This window comes from Mustela erminea, chromosome X, assembly GCF_009829155.1.
Source record: "Mustela erminea isolate mMusErm1 chromosome X, mMusErm1.Pri, whole genome shotgun sequence".
Lineage (NCBI taxonomy): Eukaryota > Metazoa > Chordata > Mammalia > Carnivora > Mustelidae > Mustela > Mustela erminea.
In genome coordinates this window covers 47,116,830-47,137,781 of record NC_045635.1, presented here as the reverse complement: position 1 = coordinate 47,137,781, position 20,952 = coordinate 47,116,830, and the positions used below count along the sequence as shown (strand labels likewise).

General features: G+C 48.2%; 2 protein-coding genes across 2 annotated transcripts in view; one reads left to right on the top strand and one right to left on the bottom strand.

Annotated features, from left to right (window-relative positions):
- Nucleotides 1-8,336, bottom strand: part of GNL3L (G protein nucleolar 3 like) — a 59,400-nt gene extending 51,064 nt beyond the window's left edge. The window contains exon 1 of the mRNA XM_032331825.1: nt 8,237-8,336. The gene's annotated coding sequence lies outside the window, so the exon portion shown is untranslated. The remainder of the gene's footprint in view (nt 1-8,236) is intronic.
- FGD1 (FYVE, RhoGEF and PH domain containing 1) overlaps nt 7,228-20,952 on the top strand; it is a 41,680-nt gene continuing 27,955 nt past the window's right edge. Inside the window, exon 1 of the mRNA XM_032331823.1 lies at nt 7,228-8,311. Within this exon, the coding sequence (XP_032187714.1) occupies nt 8,005-8,311 (307 nt within the window). The 5' untranslated portion in view covers nt 7,228-8,004. The remainder of the gene's footprint in view (nt 8,312-20,952) is intronic.

Genomic DNA, 20,952 nt, shown 5'->3' with positions numbered 1-20,952 from the left:
GCCTACTTCTTCCTCCTAAAGCCTTTTATAGTTCCACGTTATCTACCAGACCAATTCTGATCCAAACTGTCCAGAGAGGCTTGGGGAAAACACAAGGAGATGAGGAGGAAAAAAAGAGTAAGATTTTTTGGAGTAAATATATAAATAAAGATTAGATTTGAGAGGAGAAGAACAGTTAAAGAAATGATAACAGGAAATAAAGAGACAGAGACAAAGAAATAGGGCCTGACAGGTAGGAGTAAATAGTCAGAAATAGAGATAAATAAGTAAGGATGGGGACAGAGAGATGGAGTGGGCAGGGTGGAAAAAGGGACAAATGGGGCAGGAATGTAGGGAGAGAGAGAGATGAGGTCAGAGAGGCAGCTACATAAAAGTTGAGGACTGAGAGGGACACAGAGATGATAACAGCCAGGTATATGGGAAGGGGATGTTTGGATTAGATAAACAAAGACAGAAAGAGATAGGGACAAAGATGAATAGAGGTTGATGATGTAGCAGTTGACATTTTTTGAGAATTTGTTATGTTTGTTACGTTTGAGGCATGGCCCTACAAACTGTGCATGTGTTAGTTTATTTAATGCTCACAGTAATGCCATGAAGCAGGTACCCTATTTCACAGATGAGGACACTGAGGCACAGCAAGTCAGAGGCATAACTAAGATCTGAATCCAAACAATCTAGCACCAGTGACAGTATTCCTGACTATTCTGTCAGTGATGAAGAGAGACAGAGGAACGGGGAGCTGGCAACAAGAATGCAAACAGAAACAGATAAAATTCACATAGGGACAGAGAGATGGAGAAAAGAGATAGGCACATGAGGAGAGCAACCCAATAAGAGAGATGGTAAGAGATAGAAAAGGGGTGATAGATGAGGAGAGAGTCATATAGGGAAACAATGGCAAAAAGACCAACATAGAGGGATAAGAGAGACAGAGACAAAGAGTATGTTACGGGGAGGAGGGGAGATGAAAGAATGGAACAGAAAGGCGAGAATAGAGAAAGACAGGTGAGGAAGAGAGACAGATGAATGCAGCAGTGCAAACAGGAAGAGGAGAACTGGGAAACAACCAGAGAGAAGTAGGGACAGAGTAATGGCGACAGAAAGGCAGACAGTAAAGAGGCCAAGGAGACAAAGGAAACTGAAAGAGAAATAGGAAAGACAGAAGTTCTGGAACACACAGAAATTCAGAAACAGATGAGGTAGAGCAATGTGGTATTATAAACACAGAGACTCAGACCAAGCTGAGAACTATAAGTTAGATAAGAACAGGATGGAGACAAGGCAATCCTCAACATACACAATATTTAAAAAAAAAAAAAAAAAGGAGCAAGAAGAGGAGAGAGATGGAAAGAGAATAGGAGAAACAGGAAAGAGAAACCACCAGAGAGATGTAAACAGAGAGACAAGAGAAAGCAAAATGTAGACAGAGATAGGGGTGTCTGAGAGGTGGCCAACTGTGATGCTGAACTTGGGGAGACAGTAAAAAATAAGAAAGAAATAGAGACAAAGATAAAGTCATCTTGATCCAACAACTTACAAGTCTCTTGAATACATCAGGGCTGGCACTGGGCACTGTGGTGCCCACTAGACTATGAGCTTAGGAAGGCAAGGCCCTGGTCTTTGTTATTCACTACTGTATCTTCTACCCACAATATAGTCCCACTCATAGCGGGGACTAGTGTTTTTTAAGCATTAGGTCCCAGAGAAAATGTATGCATTGCATGGATTTCGTCATTGAATCCTTACAACTCTGATGTAGTAGGTATTATTACAGATGGGGAACTGAGACTCAGAGTGTTGAGTAACTTGACCAAGGTCACACAGAGGAACTAGGAGTGAAGCCCAAGCCAGGTCCAATGGCAAAAGTATTTCAGGAGCCAAGGATGAAGATGAATCTTTCCCTGACCATGCACTTGAAGTACAAATAAATTCTAGTCTGCATGGTTTCAAGGTCTACACATTTGACCACCATGACACACTGCTTCAGCGAAGACTTGCTGACACTGATGGAAGCCTGCTGAGCCAAGGTGCACATGTCCTGACTCCTCCCCCTCTGTAGCTCCCTCCATCCAGTGGAGAAGACTAACCTGACTAGCTCAGAGAAACTTGAAAAAGTCCTGTGAGTGGCAGTAATAAACTGTGGAAGAACCCCAGCCTGGGGCAATCAGAGAATGCTTCCTGGAGGAGGAGGTAGTTCAAAGAGGCCAGAGGCAGATTTACACAGAAGTCAGTGAAGGTTCAGGACCCCTTATTTGCACAGGTCCCTTCTAAGACCCTGCTTAACAATCAGTGAAAAATCAAAGAGTACTAAGGATTTGTTACTCTGCAAGAGAACTGAAATGCCCTAAATCTTACAGCTCATACCTAAACTATCAGTAGTAGCTTATTTCTATCGACCATAGTTTATAGTTAATTATTTCTATCTAAATTTATTAGTTTATTTCTATCCACCACGCTATTAAGAAAGTCAATTTTTTTATTCTTTCTGTAGAAAATGGCCTTACCTCATGCTTCAATGACAAAATAGGAGCCATAGAACATCAGGAATGGTTACTAGGCCCTTATCTTCCCACTGCCATCTCTCTAAACCTCCCAGTAACTGTGTTCATTCTTGTCTTATACCTACGAGCTATAATGAGGGGCCTGAAGACCTCTCCTCCTTTTGCCTCAGATCCCAACCCCCCTCCTTTCCCTTTCTCTTCTGCATTTTTATCCTCTCCCTCTCTACTGGACCATTCCCAACAGCAAACAAGCACAGTCTAGTATCTCCTATCTTTTAAAAAAATATTCTTTGACCCTCCTCCTACCATCACCTTATCTGTCTGGGCTCTGTTCCCATTCACAGTCAAGTTTCTCAGTGGAATTGCCTATACACCTAGCTCTAATTCAGTGGGGATGAGGGTGGTGTTCTGTTCCCTCTGATCTCAGGGAGGGTCCTGTAACAAACTACACTCTCACCAGCACTCTACACAATTATTACTGTTTGTTAAATTATTTTATTTTTCATTACATACTTTATATATTTTAGAATCTACATATATAGACAGCTTGAATAAATAATAAATATCTGTGTACCCATCACCTAGCTTGAAAACCAGATCATTTTCAATGACAAAACCCCCTGGGTAACCCTCCCCAGTCACATTTCTTTCTCTTCCCTGAGGTAACCACTGTTCTGAATTTTTCATTTTTCATTCTTTGCTTTTCTGTATAGTTTTATAACATACAACTGTATCCATATATTGCATAATTTTTCATGTTTTTCATGTTATATAAACATATTCTTCTATGACTCTTTTGAATCAGCATTAGGTTTTCTTAATTTCATCCATGTTGATATGTGTAGATAGAGTCCATTCATTTTTCATTTCTTTATAGTAGTCCATCATATAAATATATCTGAATTTATTCATTCCATGCTCATTTCCATTTCTTGCTATCACTAACAGGCTTTGGTGATATACAGGCTTTTCTTGTAGGATTTCTCTAAGGAAGCAATGCTCATATTTTTTTTTTATCTCAGGACTTCCTTTACATTCTAAAAAATCACTGCAAGATAAATAAATCTTTTTAAAAGGCGGGGGGAGGATGGAGCCTGGATGACTCAGTAGGTTAAGCATCTGACTCTTGATTTTGGCTCAGATCATGATCCACGATCATGAGATTGAGGCCCCACCCCATACACGGGCCCTGAGTCTGCTTGAGGTTCTCTCTCTCCCTCCCTCCCTCTCTCTCTCTCTCTTTCTCTCTCTGCTCCTCCCCACACACTTGCACAGGCTCTCTCTCTCTCAAATAAATAAATAACCTTTTTTTTAAAAAAATCACTGCAGGACCTCAAAGAGCTTTCTTTCACAAAATGTAATATCAGTTGAGACTTGCTGCATTAGAAATTAAAACTACAAAAGTTTCACTATATTAAATTTTAAATAACAACAATAAATCCATCTTTTCAAATAAATAACATATTTTATGAAAAATAACTATTTTCCAAAACAAAAATAGTTCAGTGAAAAGAGTGGCATTGTTTTATGTTTTGGCACATCTCTTTATGTTATGGCTTAATAGAAGACAGCTGGATTCTCATATCTGGTCTGCATTCAATCTGTTGTGTTATCTAGAAAACTCCACTCTACAATCTTGAGAGAGTGAGAGTAAAAGAAGCAAATAACACCTTACTAGCATTATGATTTTGGCTCCCTGGCCCCCACCTCTGCCCCCAGGATAACCCAGACCACACAGGGAGAACCACTGCTCTAGGATATATACCTAAAAAGTCTGGGTCATAGAGTATGTGCATCACTGAGCTTTACTAGAAAACATCCAGCTTCTTCTAGAGTGGTTGTATCAATTTACACTCTTAACAATGGTGTAGCCATTCCCTCTTCATCCATTCTGGTGTTCACCCCACCACTCCACCAAAACTGCTATCAAGGTCACTTCCAATATCCAAGTTGCCATATTCAATGGACCCTTATAAACCTTCAACTTAGTTGACTTCTCAGTACTCTTTTTAAAAATCTCCAACACAACCTAGTAATGTCCCCATCTCTTTATCTCTTCCTCGGGCTCCTTGCCATCTCCTGCTCCTTTTCCCAATATCTAAAGTTGAAGTTCCTTGGAGCTCAGTCAAGGATTATCCTCCTTTCTCTTTTCTCTTTCACACTGACCTCTTCTCTCGTGGCTTTTAATACCATCTCTATAGTGACAACTCTGATTTATATCTGAAACTCAAACCTCTCCCTTGGGATGTATATACCATTACCTGCTTCGGCCTCTCCACTTGATTATCTTAAGGGAGTGTAGAATTCAACCCTTGATCTTCCCCCTGAAAACCTGTTCTTCTTTCTGTCTTCCTCATCTCAATGAATGACCTAGCCCACATCAGATCCATGGAAGGCATCAAAGATGCCTTCTTCTCCCTCCCTTCCTCAAGCCACCACACCAACCCCTTTCAGTTCTAAATATCTCCCAAATCTATCTACATCTCTCCATCTCCACAGCCACCACGTTAGTCCACTTGCTATTATCTCTGACTGCAGTAGGTTTCTAATCTTGCCCACCTCCAATCCAATCCACAGCAGCCAGAGTACTTCTTTTAAATCATACCACCTCAATCCCAAATTTAAAACTTTTCAATGTAGGGTATTTTAGCATTTGAGAGATGTGAATTATCTACAAAAAAGTTACTATTTCATCATTGCCCATGGTATATGCTCAAAAGGACATTCATCAAATGAGCAGAGATCTGAAGAACAAATAAAGTAGAATTGGGGAAATGTGGGGTTTTATACAGAAGCAACAGCATATACAAAGACTCAGAGGCTAGAAAGACTAAAGAATGGTCAAAGACTTTCAACTTAGCCTTCAGAATGAAGTCTGGAGAGGTAGGCAGGCATCAAATAAATCATCAAGGGTGTGGCTTAATCTTCCTTGTTGAAGAAGGTAGGCTTCCTTTTGAGCCAGTGGGGAATCATTGAAGGTTTCTAAACATGACAGTGATAGGAGTTGGTTTACCTTTTGAAAAGATCACACTGCCTACAGTGTAGAGAAAGGATTCCAGGGAGCAAGACTGAAATGGGGAGACCATGACAGTATTGCAGTTTAGACATGGTGCTGACTAGGGTTGTGTCAGCAGAGATGAAGAGACTGCATAAATAAATCTGGAAGATATTTGGGAAGTAAAAATGACAAGATTTGGTGATTGCACGGGGGTGGAGGAGAGAGAAGAGTCAGGGGTATAACTCAGGTTTCTGCTTTGACTAGAGTCATTCACAAAAGTAATATACAAAGAAAGACAAACAGGTTGGGAGGAGGATGCCTTGAGGTGACAAAAAACTGAGGTTTTAGGTGTTTCTGGAGTGCTCAGATAGAGCTGTCTAATAACCAGTTGAATGTGTCAGTCAGGAGAAATATCTGGAATTGAGGTATCAGTTTGGGAGTCATCAGCAAAGAGATGATAATTGAAGCCACAGGAGCAAATGCAATAATTGAAGGAAAGAGCACAGAGAGAGGAGAGAAGAGAGCTCAGGCCAAATCCCAAGGAGCACTACAATTTAAGGGTTGGACAAAGAGGAGCCTGGAAAATAAAGAGGAATTTGAACAAGGCAGTAGAAGAAAAATGTGAGTGTGGTGTCATGGAAGTGGTTTAAGGAGGAAGGAGTGGTCACAAGTACCAGATACTACCAAGAAGTCAAGTAGGATAACCTCTGAAAAGATTGTATTAGATTTTGTGAGGTAGGCTGTGGCAGACCTTGATGAGAGAGCACTATTAGGCAAGTAGTGGAGGCAGATTGGAGTGGGTTGAAAGATAAGTGGGAAGTGGGAAAATGAAGAGAGTTAAGTGTAGGCAAGTCTTTTGAGAAGCTTATGGAGAGGATAAGGTGGTGGTTGGAGAGGAAGAATTTCCAGCAATTGTTTACATGTTTTCCGATGGAAGAGACCAACATGAATATGTTTAGATGATGATGGGAAGAAGCAAGGACTCTGTAGGTTTGACAGCAAGAAGTCCAGAATTTACTTTCAGTGACTTCTGTTTACTCTGTGAAATAGGAGGTCGGGTCATCTGCTGAGGCTTGGGGGCAAATGGAAAAGCTGTGGGTTTGAGGAGAAGGGAAGTTTGAAAGGGCCACTGTGGAGCATGGTGCGGAAGAGCAGCCAAGGGACACAGTAGAGCTGTAGATCAGTACTGAGGACCTCGTAGATGCTGGGGACCATGAGTCTATAGTGGCACGAATCTGTGAGACTGAATAGTTTTCTCCAGCAGTGTTTAGCTGCCTTTGCACAGGCATGGAAAAAGCGGACAGTCGGACTGATCCAAGGTTGGGATACTGCCAGGCAGATGCAACAATTCTGAGAACTGAGGCTTTTGGCTAAAGAGTAGCCAAATTAAGGACCATAAGGTCTGGTCTGAGCGGAGTGAAGTGTATCAAAGACAAGTCCTCTATGAGCCAACCACTAGGGAGATTCTGGAACCTGTGGAAAGGTTTCTGGTAAAGAGACTGAAGGACGAGCAGACAGAGGAAGACCTGAGAAAAGAACAGAAAGACAGATCAGGGGTTTGAGCCCAGAGACTAGCCTGTGTGGGACCACGGACGGATGGGGAACGAAAGCTGAGGGGAATGTTTAGGGGGAGGCGGACCTTTGAGGGCGGTCACAGGGAGAAGCGAGGCGGGTCCGAGTTAGGGGGCGGAGCCAGGAGCGAATCCCGGGCGAGGGGGCGGGGCTGGGGTAACTGGGTCCCAGCGCCGCTGTGGCTGCGGCTGCCTCACCGAAGGCTCCCGCCTCCCCATCCCCCTTCTCCGTCTCCTTCCTGCCCGCCGCCGTGGAGACCTAGGCCGAAGCTGTTACCCTGCCCCCGCGGCTGAAGCATCGTCCAGAGGGATTGGCTGAGGGCGAGCCCCGCAGCCCAAGCGCGCGACGCACACGCGCGCCCCCAGCCAGCGCCATCCTCTCCTCCCTCCCTCCCCTGCCCTGCCCTCCCTTCCCCTCCCCTCCGCCCGCCAGCCTCCGCTGCGGCGGGAGGAAGAACCCTTTCCGACCAGTCAGAAGAGCCCAGATCGATTCCCATTTGGGGAGAAAGAGACCCCGCACACCGAACAGACCGACCGCTCGCCCCGGAGCCACGGAAGTGGCTTGCCTCTTAAGAGAGAGCCCGCGCCGAGCGCAGCCCCCCGACCTCACCCAGCCGCTGCCGCATAGACAGCGCTCCTCAGCGGGCCCCGGGCCCCGCCGAGCCCAATCCCTGCGCAGGGCCCGGGCCGGCGATGCCTGGCACGGCAGCGGCGGTGGCCGCGGCTGCTGCTGGTACTGCCACTGCTGCCACAGCTGCTGGCCCGGGCCCGGGCCGGGGGCTTGAATCTCCGCAGTGGGGCTGAGCCCGCAGCCCCGCCCCCCGAGCCTGAGGCCGTTGCTCCGCCGGGCGCCGGGCCTCCTCCGCCCGCGCCTCCGCCCCAGGAGCTGGAGCCAAGCGGGGAGCCCGGGCCCCGCGCCCAGGCCCGGACCATGCATGGCCACCGAGCCCAGGGGGGCGCCGGGCCTTCTGAGACCGAACACCCAACCACGAACGCCCCCGGCGCCGCTCCTCCGGTCTGTGTCGACACGGATCCTGGAGCCTCCGAGCCCGGACTGCCGGTGCTTAGGGGCTCAGGCTCCGCTCTCGGCGGCCCCCTGGATCCCCAGTGTGCCGGACCCTCAGACGCCAGCCTGGGCGCTGCTCCAGGCCCCCGGGTCTTACCCTGCGGCCCCAGTCCACAGCACCACCGGGCCCTGCGCTTCTCCTACCACCTGGAGGGCTCACAGCCCCGGCCTGGTGAGTGATCGAGAGAGCATGGGAGCCCGAGCCATGGGCCTGGTACTGGGAGCAGGTTCTTGTTCTCGGGCCCTTTAAGCCCCGCCTCGGAGCCGGCCCGCTCACCCTGGCCCTTCGAGTCTTCTCAACCCCCACCCCCTTCCCTCGCTCCTCTTCCGTCCAGTCCTTTCTGCCTCTGTCCGCGGTCCCCTCTCTCTGTCCCTTTGCCCCCTCAATCCTCCCCACCCCCTTCTTATCTATCTGCTGAGACTAATGGGAGAGGGAGCACTCAACGAAAAACGGTCAGAATTGCAAGGCAGTAAGGGGAATTTGGTAGGGGGAACGGAGTTTGGGAAAATAGGAGAAAAGGAGTCTCCCATTTGCTAAGCGCCTACATTGTGCCAGGCACTGGACTGGGTGCTTTATATGGGCTCTCATTTCATCTTCTGGAACCTCCTGTGAAGTACCATTAGCCCTATTTTGTAGGGTAGGAAACCGAAGCCCAGAGAAGTTGAGTAACTTGCCCAAGGTCCCACAGCTAGAATAGAGCCAGGATTCAAAACCAGATGTATTTGAGTCCAAAATCTGTGGTCTTTCTCTTTCCCCAAACTGAGGCTGGAGACCATGAAATTAATGCCAAGCCTTCTGCTTATGTGATTTTCTCCTCTACTGTTCAGCAGCTCTGGAGTATGAGTGGAAAAAAAAAAAAAAGAGGGATGGTGGATTGATCCAAGGTTGGGGTTTTGCCAGGGTGTGTGTGGCAGGAGGACAAGGGAAGAAGGGAGTAGAAGGTGCTGATGAACAAGATAGGTGGAGGAGGTGAACCTTGGGGATCAAGCGGGAGGAGAGGGCTGGAAAGGCTGATAGGTAGGGAGAGAGCAGAGGGGGTTGGGGGCAGCAGCCAGTTGTAGTAGGGCTGTAGATGGGTGGGGCTGCAAGGATGGTTGTGAAAAGAAATCAGGATGCTTGAACTTGAATTTGCAGAGGTGGAGCCACTCTAGGTCGGGCTGGGGCTACAGACTACTGCCTGGAGACGCATTTGCACTGCACAGACTTGAGTGTCTGAGGCGTCCAGCAGGGCCACCCCCATCTGGGTACATCCCATGTGGACCTGGGCCCAGGAGCCACAGAGAAAGAGCAGTGTATTTCTGGTCTGCCTTCCACTGGGCAACACTGACAGAGCTGTTGAGCCCCTGGGACCCCCACCCCCAACACACAGGGCTCACATCCCCAAGCTCCATAGGGACTGTGGTCCAGCACAGTTAGCAGTAAATGAAACATAAAGCACTGGCAAGATGTACCCCTTACTGCTTTTGTGACCTTGGGCTAGTCTTGGAACCTCTGGGAGTTTCCAGGGGCTCCCTCAGTGTAGGCTGGAGATATCCAGTTGACAAGAGGCCTTTAACACCCTGCCCTGCATGTTGCTCCTGCTGGCTTTCCAAACACCGCTTGACAGACACTGTGTGGAGCAGGCTACTTGCCTGCCCTACTGTAGCACCTTCTTTCAAGTCCCAAAACATGCCACAATGACTCCCGCCTCAGGGTCTTTGCATCTGCTTTTCCCTCTGCCTGGCAGCTCTTCCCCTGTGCCCTACCTGGCTTATTCCTCATCTTTCAGGTCTCAGCTCAGATGTCACCTCCTCCAAGAGACCTTCCCTGACCACTTTGGTGCGGGGGGAGGGGAGGACACTTGTGAGTCTCCGTCACAGCTTCCATCCTTGCCCTTAGTACAGTCTGAAATTATCTTATTGTATGTGTCCACTTGCTTACTGCCCATCTTTCTCCACTAGAATGTGAACTCTTTGAGGGCAAGGGGATTATATCTGTTTTGTTCAGTCTTGTGTCCCCCCAGTGAGTAGAGCAGTGCCTAGCATATAGTAGGTGCTTAATAAATCCTCACTGGACACATGCCTGAACAGATATGAAGGGAACACATAGTAGGCCCTCAGTAACTATTGTCTAAGAGAAGGACAGCAGAATTCCCGCCCTCCAGATGCTCTTGGTCTGAGTCAGTAACTGGGTGGTGTCTTGACCCTTGGTCTCTAGCCTCTGATTGATACTGCCACTGCTCCCACCTCACAGTGGTGATTCCGAGTTGTCTTCCCACTCCACCAAACCTGACAAATTACCAATCACAATACCCATCCGGAACTACTCCCTTCCTCCCCAAAAGAGCAAAACAAAGTTTCCAGGATTCTTTTTGGCAATCAAGTCCCTGTGTCTGTAATTGGTGGCTGTCTTTTATATATAAATATAAATGGCTGATATAGATAGATGATAGATGGATAGATAGATAGATAGATTCTCCAAATGGGGATTAGGAGTAAGAAGAGTGTTAGGGAAGGACCTGGCTTCCCAACCAACCATTCCTAGCTGACTCACTGTGTGACCCAGGTTGAGTGACTTCCCTTCTCTGAGCCTTGATTTCCTCATCTAGAGAATGCCTTGAGGAGTCTATGAGATACTGGTGAGAAGCCTGCAGAATAAAATTAATTTTTTTTTTTAAATAAGGGGAAAACCTTCTGAAGAGGAGGCGGAGGAATTACTCAGGCCCTGGCAAAGCAGGCGCTGGGCCATGTGATTCACAGCAGCATGGGGTGTGAGAGGCCTGCCTCCCCCACTGCCCAGCTGGCCCAGGTTTAGGCACAAGTGACTTGCTTCTCTCTCCACAGAACTCGCCTATAATTGGCCCAAAGAGGGCAGGGTTGGTGGTTGTAGGGTGTGTATCTGTGTGTGAGAGAGAGAAAGAGAAACAGACAGACAGAAAGAGAGAGAGTTCTCTCAATTAAAGGGTTGAAACATTTTAGTCCACATGCTAAGATTTCTGTGTGCCTGCCGACTTCCTCCCTCAGACTGCTGAGGCTTGTATTGAATCACCACCCTTAGGGACCAGTGGCCGAACCTGGTGGGGGGGGTGCTTAAAAATAATACAGTTGATGTTTGAACAATGGGGGAGTTAGGGTAATGAGCCCCCATGCCCCTACTTGCACAGTCAAAAATCTGTGTATAACTTTTGACTCCCAAAAACATAACTACCTAATAGCCTACCTTTGACCAGAATCCTTACCAATAACATAAACAGTAAAATAACAAATCATTTTCTATATGTACTATATACTTAATTCTTAAAGTAAGCTAGAGAAAAGAAAATGTTATCAAGAAATCATAAGGAAGAGAAGGGGCGCCTGGGTAGGCTCAGTCGGTTAAGCATCTGACTCTTGATTTTAGCTCAGGTCATGATCTCAGGGTGGTGAGATTGAGCCCCACATTGGGCTCTGTGCTCAGTGCAGAGTCTGCTTGGGATTCTCTCTCTCCCTCTGGCCCTCCTCTGACTTGCACACACACTCTCCCCTTCTCTGTGTGTCTTTAAAATAAATAAATAAACCTTAAAAAAAGAAAAAAATCATAAGAAGAAATATATTTATGGTACTATACTATATTGAAAAAAATCCACATATAAGTGGGCCTGTGCAGTTCATACTATGTTGTTCAAGGGTCCACTGTAGTTATATCTTATCCATGTGAAAAACCTTCAATTTCTTCAAAGTACTTTCTCTTTACCTGATTTCTGCTAGGGGGAGAGGGCAATTGTTTTTACACCAATTTTCCAGGTTATTTAAACCTGGAAAGATGCCAGAGAGGGCTTTCAGAGAGTCAGAATGGAGCCCCCAGCCTAGGTTTGCTCATAGAGATTTGGGGGAAACCCTACCCTATTCCTCAGTTTTGAGGCCTAGAATATCCTTCTGGATGCTAGGTGGGGGTAGCTTGGGGCCTGTCTCAGTCAAAATAGTTGCATCTAATGTAAGAGTCTGTTCATGGGCAGTGGGAGAACTAAGGCAATTGAGGGGGGCAGCAATAGGGCTGACTCCCCTCTAATTTGGAGCCTAGTACATCATCAGAGACTCCAAGAGTTAGAATGGGAGCCAGAAAGGGCCCTGGACACCATCTAGTTCTGGGTTTCCCAAACCGGGTGAACATCAGAATCCCCCCTTGACTCTGAAAAAATAAATGTGATTCCCAGACTCCACCTCAGAGCTCCAGAATCTTGGAGTTGCAATCCAAGAATCTATTTTTAAAGCTTCCCAGGTGATTCTGATGCACAGCCTAGAGTGGGAACTGATTTTTAGCTGGGGTAGTGGAGGCTCAGAGAGGCAGCTTATTCATGGTCCTATGGTGAATCAACATGATTAGAGCCAGGAAGATGTATAGGCCTCCCTTCTGAGGCCCTTTCCTTAGGACCTTATGTGGGCCTACCTCCTTTCCTCCCAACCCCAAAGGAAGGCAGGGGATCTAAGCTAAAGGGAATGAGTCAACCCCTCACTCACATATGCACAAACACCAGCTGCCTCAGTTTACCATCTATGCCTAACTCTAGTGAGTGGCTGCCATTTGGCATTTCAAGTTGGAAAGCAGTTGCAGTTCTGGGACTCTGGGCAGGAGAAGCCCTGGCATCAGCAGCACCCACCACAGGGCCTGGCCCAAAGCGAGGGCTCTAAAGGGTGTCAGCAAGGTTTGTAGAGCTAAGAGGAACATGGAGGGCAGATCAGGTAAGAATCTCAGTGGGAGCAAGGGTACTGAGGCTTGGGGCATGCTGGGAACTGGGAGTGTATTGAGAGGAGTAAGGGATAAGGCTAGGAAAGGAACTTTATCCTGAGGGCCAAGGGGAACTATGGAAGGGTTTATTAAGCAGGGGAATGATGGGCTCAGATGTGGGTGTTTGGGAGATCCCCATAGGTACAAGTGGAGAGTGGATGATAGGGATGCAGGATTGGGAGCAGGGAGACAGGCAGGTGGGGATCATAGTCATCCTGGTGACAGGTGATCGTAGCTTGAGTTAGAGTAATGGCAATAGGTAAGGACGATAAGATCTGAGAGACATTTCAGGGCTAACACGGACAGGCCTTGGTGGTAGCTTGGATGTAGAGACCAAGGAAGAAGTCCAAGATGAGTTTGGTTTGTTGTCTGAAACCAGCTACAGTGACCAGTGGATGGGTTTGGGGCCATCTACCTGCAAGAGAAAGAGCAGGTTTGAGGGAGGATATTGAGTGTGAAAGCCTTGGGGGACATCCACGTGGAAGTGGCCAGCAGGCGTCTGGGTGTAAGGTTGGAAAGCTCAAAAGAGAGAGGACTGGGCCAGAGGTGTTTGGGAATTCTCACCACCAATGAATACCGTGGATCACAAAATAGCTCATGGGGAGAAGTGTGCAAGGTTCTGGGGGCCAGTCCCATCCCTGAAGACACAGATATTGAGGTCAGCAGAGTCACATTCAGGTGGGTCATTCGTCATGTGCCCAAACTTTACCTTAGAAATGCCTTGGGGAGGGAGGGCAGTGTTTTAAAGCACATTTGTGTAAAGCTGAGACCCATTTCACAGATACCCAGGCTAGTGGCTGTTGCAAAAAACTGATGCAATACTCCTGAAACACAAATCAGACATGGGCAAAGTAAATTCCTGTGGCTCTCTTGATGTTCTCCCTTTTGAGGGCATCCCGAGAGGTCACAGAAGGAGCTTGCTCATGGAAAGAAGAGGGGGCTCATGACAGGAGGCAGGGGTGGGCTCTGCTGGGGATTTTTGGAGAGCAGCCATTTGAGATTCTGAGGGAGTGTCTGGGAAAAGACCCAGATTTGGTTCAGTCAGCCGGGGCCTTCCAAAGAAACACAACAAAATAAAAAGACTCTGGATAGCTGGGGAAAGGACTTCCCCAGACAGAACTAAAGGAATTGAAGCTTCCAAGGTGCAGGTGGTTGGCATCCCCATTTCTCGGCCCTTTCAGGTGCCTCTGTTCCTGTAGGATGGCCTGGCTGGAGCTACCTGCCTCCTCAAAGGTGAGTGGCAGCTGTATCTAAGACAGACTCCAACCATGGCTTTCTGGGGGCCAGTTAGCTAAATGCCTTAGGGAGATGTGGAGCTCGCCAGATCCTGGCTGGCTGGGGCTAGGACCTGTCTGGAATGAGGGCAGGAAGCACAGTCTGCCATTGGCCAGCCCAGCAGAGTTATGTTCCCTCCTCTGGAGAGAGCAGACATCTTTGGAGCACTAAGTCCAGCCTCTCGGGGCTCTAATACCGGTTCCTTGGACTTGGAAGGCACCACATCTCCAAAATGTGCTTCAAAACCGACACAGAGCTGAAGACAAGGATGGAGGACAGTAGCTGAACAAGCCTCAGGGCTCCTGGCTCTGCCACTGGTGCACTGTGCCCCCCGGACCTCCTTTCTCAGGACCTTAGTTTCCCCATTTATAACCCTGGGACCTGATCATCTCATTTGTCTGGCATATAACATTGGTAATAAATATTTGGCAGATAAGGGAAAGTGAACAAACATTTCCTGAAGATGGACTCTGTGCTTGGCCCCATGCAAGGTGCTTGGTGTGCAACAAGACAAGCATAATCCTTGGGCTCACAGAGCTTCTTCCTAGCAGAGAAGATCTACATGACAAGTAATTCTAAGCACAGACGCTGCAGGAACATATGAGGGGGGGTAAGCAGGGAAAAGAGAACACTTGAGTTGAGACTCCAGAGATAAATGGGAGTCCAGAGGTAAGGCAAAGCGGAAAAGCCATTCAGGCCATGGGAACAACGTGTGTCAGAGCCCCAGGCGGAAGAGAGCACTTTCGAGGAACAGACAAGAAACCATTGTGGCTGGAGGGTGGGGGCGGGGAAGTGTTCTTAAGCTGGGCCTTACTTGTCCCCAAGCTCAAGAGGTTGGAGTTCACCCGGGAGGCAAATGAGAGCCCTTCACAGGGCCGCAGGAATTAAAGCAGACTGTTTGTGAAGCTGGTTGTGGTGTGGAGAATGCCTTGCAGAGAGGATGGCAGGGAAACCAGTTAGGAAGCTGGAGAGTGGGGAAAAGCTTATGGATTCTAAAGCTAAGAAAGTCAGGTCTGCTAGGGCTTGGGGTCTGGCCTGGATGTGTGAGTTGAGGGAGAGGGAGGAGACATGGAGAAAGCCCAGCCTCTGGCTTGGGGTACTGCAGGAATGGATGTGCCACTCTTGGGATGGGGAAGGCAGGAGGAGGAGCCACTGGGGGCTGGATGTGGCTTGGGACGCCAAGAGGCTGAGTGAGCCTGAAGACAGGGGATGGGGTATCCAGGTGGCAGTGCCTAGCTGGCATGTGCTGTGCCCCCCTCGGCCCCAGAGTTAAAGGCAGGAGGGTGAGGGCACAGGTGTGTGGCTGAGGCCCACAGGGAATGGGAGGCTTTTCCCAGTGCTGGCAGCTTTCAGCCCTCTGTGGTGCTTTCCTATAGCCCAGGCACAGAAGGGGTTAAGTCACAGAGGGAAGGTACCTGTAGAAAGGAAAGGCGGGACTGGCAAGGGTAGCCCCAGGGAGCTGCAGCTGGCATAGCAGCCCTTCTCCTTGGGCCTGCTAGAAGCACAGCAGCTGTCCACACCACTACCTCTGCCTTCACCTTCACCTTCCCTGCTCCTCTGCCTTAGCATCTTCCCAGTTACCCTAGGCAGGGCCTCCCTGCCTAATGCATTCCAGGTGTTGACACAGCCCCAGGGGCAGCAGGAAGTGGGGCAGGGAAGGTGTGGGTCTCTCTTACTGCACGTCTCTTAGGGGCTCCAGTCTTCAGGCCTCACAGACTGCTTCTGTTCTCCAGAGAATTCCTTCAGGGATCTTTGGGTCATGAATCTCTGGCAGGGTCAGGCAGTGGTGAGAGGCTCCCTCCACCCCAGCCCAGACCCAGCTCCACCACTTTCTAGCTTCATGTGACCTTGAGCAAGTCTCATCACCTCCCTGAGCCTCAGTTTTAACATCTGTAAAATGGGGTTATCATGCCCACCTCTTAGCGTTGTCTTAAGAATTTGCCACAGGTAACAGAAACCCCATAGCACTCAGCATGACACATGCTGTGTTTGACAAATGGCCCTGGTCTGCCCTTTTTGTTTCTTCCCGCTTGCCTCTCTAAGCCTGCATCCCTCACTGTCCCTGTCTCCCTTCTGACTTGCCCTCACCCTTACGGTTTCCCTCTCTAGTTGTCGGCTCTCAGCAGTCTTCTCAGTCTTCCTTCTGGTCTTCTCCCTCCTTGTCTTGGTTTCAGTGCCTCTCTCTCTCTCTCTCTCTCTCTCTCTCTGCCTTTTTCCCTCATGATGCCTTCGTGTTACTAACTCTCAAATTTGACCAGGCTTCTGGTGAGAGGGGAAGTGAGATGGCTCAATCTTGGGGTCCTGGGGGTCACACACAGCAGCGACCAGAGGGGTGATCCCCTAGTGGCTTTGTCCTCACAGGAAGGGAAATCCCAGCCAGCGTGGCAGCCCCAGCACTGGGTAATTACTGCCCCATTTCTCCCAGCTGCAGCTCCACTCCCTTCCCTTCCCGTCCTCTGAAGTCCCCAGCCCCTCCTGGGGGTGGAGCAACCACCCCCATCCTTCTCTGGCCTCAGATCCAGAGACACAGGGAGGAGGTGGCCAGGCCCTTGCAGCAATTCAGCAACTGGAAGAGGGATGGGCTGCCTGTGCTCCCATGTGGCTGCGGCGTGTGTGTGTGTGTGTGTGTGTGTGTGTGTGTGTGTGTGTGTGTGTACACGTGCATGTGTGCACATGTGCCTGGCTATCTTTGTCCCCAAGGGTCTGTTTTGTGTGTATCTTAATGTTCTTATTTCTATACGTCCGTCTGTATGTTTGAGTGTGTGTCTGTATATATTTGTGTGTGTCTATGTGTATCTTTGGGTCTGTATTTGTTGTATGTTCCTATTTGCCTGCTTGTGTGTCAGCTTGGTTCTGTCTAAGCCCCTGAGAGTTTCTAGATGTTTCTGCACGTGGGTTTCTGTATGTAGGTCTTATGCATACATTTGTGTGTGTGTGTGTTTCAGTGCCAATGTCTGTCTCTGTATGCCCCCTAAGAATTCTGAATCTTGGTTGTGGTTGTGGTTCATGTGGGGGGGTGCAGGCGTGACTGCCTGTCTTTTGGCCCTTCCTGCTCCCTTCCTCCTGTTTGGGAACATTTTTACAAACGCAGGACTGTGTTCATTGTGCCCTCAAACATGCTCCTCACCTTCCCACCTACTACTCACACCTTTGCTCAATTTTTTCCATTGCCTACAGGACCGTGAACTCAAAAACCACCTCCTTTAGCAAGTCATCCCCACTCCCCCCACCTCAAAATGTGATTTCTTTACCAACTCAGCAAACATTGGCTGAGGATGTGCTCTATGACTCTGGACACAGACATGCTTGGGATCCCGTCCCAGCTCTAACTGTGTATCCACAGACAAGCTATTTTGCTTCTCTGTGTCTTGCTTTTCTTGCCTATAAAATGGAACTAATAGTTTTCAGGGTTGTTAGGAGGATGCCATACAGTATTGATACGAAGCCTGATGCTGAGTAGGTGCTTAACAAACAGTTGAACCCCCATACTTTATACCCTCCACTAAAAAGTGAACACTGTCAGTTCCAGAGAGTTTTGAAGGTTCTTGAAATCCCCTGCTCTCTTCAGGCATCTTGCTCAGGGCAAAGTGCAAATTGGACCAAGCAGAACAAAAGGATTCCAGTTCAGGGAACTGCTGACAAGTATTGCATGAGCCTGCTCTGGCTCAGAAAAGATTGGGCCCTAGCAGACGGTGGAAGAAGGGGCTGCCAAGGCTGCCACCTAAAGGCCAGAGCATGTCAGATAGGGCAGGAGGTAAACAACAGAGGTGGAAGGGGCCTTAAGGACCATCTAATTCAGATACCCCAAAGTGGTGGTCCCCAAGCTGAATTTGACTCACAAATAATTGGCCTACTCACTGTTTTCAAAATTAGGGGATTTCACATAAAGTTCTGGATTTCTGATTCTCTGGAAATATCAGAAGATCTGAAAACACAGGGCCCTGTGTCTGCAAAGTGACAATTAGGTAGAAGGGAGGAGCTATTATCCGTGCTTCAAGTGAGGCATGCGGTCTCCAATTTACCCCAGTCTCTATCATTCCCTAATGCCTGATACTGTTCCATTTTACAGGAAGGTCCTCACTTTACATGAGGGTACACATTTTACGGAAACATCCTGCACTTTACAGAGGGGGCCTCACTCTACAAAAGACTTCCTCCATTTTACAGAAGAGTAATGTTCGCAAGAAAGTCCTTCAGACAGGTCATCCGTTTTACCAAAAGGTCTTTGTAGAACTCTCCTCGCTTTATAGAATGTCCCTCCATTTTGAAGAAGTCTCCTCCACTTTGTAGAAATTTCTTCCATTTACAGAAGGGGCATTCTTTTTATCAAAAAGACCTCCATTTTGTTGAAAGTTTCTGTATTTTGCAGGAAGACTCTAGGAAACTCTTGGAAGTGGCTCCTACTTTCCAAAAGTGCCTTCACCCTGCAGAAGGTGCCTCTGTTTTTCGGCAGAGTCCTTATGTTCAGAATACCAGTCCACTTAAAGGAAGGAACTTTCAGATCTACCCAAAGGGTTCCCGTAGACAGCTCTCCCGGCACATCTCTCACTTGACAGAGCTTTGTGTTTGAACTTTCAGAGAGAACATCTGTGAGGCCAAGCAAGTCCTGGGCCACTCTGGCTGCAAAGGTGTAGGGCAGCAGGGCTGGACCTCCCATTCAAGGGGAAGGTGGGAAAAGTGAGCAGCTATGGCTTTATCCCCTGCTTTTTTCTCAAACTGAAGGACTCCCCTACCCCCCATCAGAGCTGGCTTTCCAAAAGGCACTTTCTTACTTGCTGTTGTTCTTTCTTCTCCACTCCCTCTGTTCCCTTTTTACACCCCCCCCACCCACCCCCCCCCCCAGGAATTCCAACTGTCCCTGGGGCCTACCTCTTAGCCTGGAGAGACAGAGATCTGGGGGCTGTGGGGAGAAGCATGCAGTGGGGGGTCTGGAGGCATGAGCACTGGGCCCAGCTTCTGCCCATTCTAGCATCATAATAGGTCCTCAAAATGAGAAGCACACACATATTCTCCCCCATTTTGCAGATGGGGAAATTGGGGTCCAGAGCTGTGAAGCAACTCCCCAGGTCACCATGGAGTTAATGACTGAGGTCCAGTCTGAGGCCCTATTAGCTAACTTGAGATGAAGCCAAGGCTACAACTAGGAGATGGGAGAGGGGGTATTGCTGACCAGGCAAAGGGGATGCTGGGAGCTTAAATTACAGAAAGAGGTGAGGGAGAGGCTGGGTCATTCCAGTGGAAATGGGCAAATGCAGGAGTCTTTATGTTCCAACCGCTTGAGGACAGACCTGCTTTGCCAGGAGCCCCAAAGCAGGTGCTCAGGGCACCTGCCAAGTAGGGGCATGCAGGAATCAGAAACAATTTTTGGAATGATTTTATCATTTCAGTAACAGTAAGTTGTCATGGAAAGATTCAAAACTCCATTATACTTCTGAACATTTATTTTACAGTTTCGTATGATTTGTGTTTTCAGTGGAGTTTGAATTTCGGGATGGGGTACCATTGTCTTTTCTTTGCCATGCCTCCTCTAGTAGGAATCTTGCCCTGATCTGAGGAGCTGTCGAGGAGAGTGGGGCTGGATTCTGTGTTCCCTCTCTGGCTGGGTTTGCTTGTGTTTCTTGGTGAGTCAATAGCTTTGTGTTAGGTTGCAGCCTGCAGCCTGAGAGTTTATGTACCTGTGTGCATAGTTTCATGTCTTCGCGGATATGTGGTTCTGTTGGCTTTCAAGTTTCACTCACATTGCTGTGTGGGTGGGAGACACTGTGCTCTTTCCCTTCTTTGTTTCATGGACTCCCCAAAATTAGGGGACTGTGATTACTATCTAGTTTTCCGAATAAGGAAACTGAGGTTCAGATAGATAGAGAGGCTTGCCCAGGGTCACACAACTAGTAAGTGAGGGTGTTGGGATTTAACCTGGGTCTCTATGGCTCCCAACCAGCTCTTCCTTTTTTTAAAAAAACAATAAGAAAAGGAGAAAGTGGGGGAGGCAAAAGGAGAGGAAGAGAGAACCTCAAGCAGTTTCCACGCCCAGTGCAGTCATGACCTCACAACCCTGAGGTCATGACTGGAGCCAAAATCAAGAGTCGGACGCCTGACCAACTCAGCCATCCAGCCACCCCTGAACCAGCTCTTACTAAAAAGGTGCCACAACACCTGAACACACACAATCTGGTCAGTGAGCACAGTCATGCCACCCCTCTTTGGGATAGTTTATCACAGGTTCTAAATGATCATCCTTGCTTTTTCTTAATAAATAAGACCAGATTCAAGGTTATCCCTGAAATAATATCACTGTCATGAGCACTTGGGTGCCCATTGCAGGGAAATTGGGTAGAGACCACAGCTTGCCTGAGGCTTAACTGGACGAGAGACTAGGGGGCCCTGGTTGCCAGGTGCCGCCTCAGAGGCTTGGCTTTGCTTCATTGACTCTAAGCCCTCCTTGACTGAGGTTGCTAAAATTTGCTCAAATAAAGTACAGATAGATTTGAATTTCACACATTTAACAAACAATATTTTAGTATGGCATAATACATTTTTAGTGTAAGTAAGCATGAGACATGGTTATCCTAAGAAATTATTCATTGCTGATCTGAAATTAAAATTTAACTGGGCATTCTATACTTTATCTGGTTGCCCTGGCCCTGGGGCCTCTCCCTCCCCTGAGCTTCCCCTGTCCCAACAGGCTGTCCCCCACCTCCCTCCCCCGCCTTGCACTTCCTGAGCCTCACTTAACTTTTTTTTCCTGAATGAGAGTCTCTTGTCTTTGAGATTGGGAGCTCCTTGAGGGCTAAGAT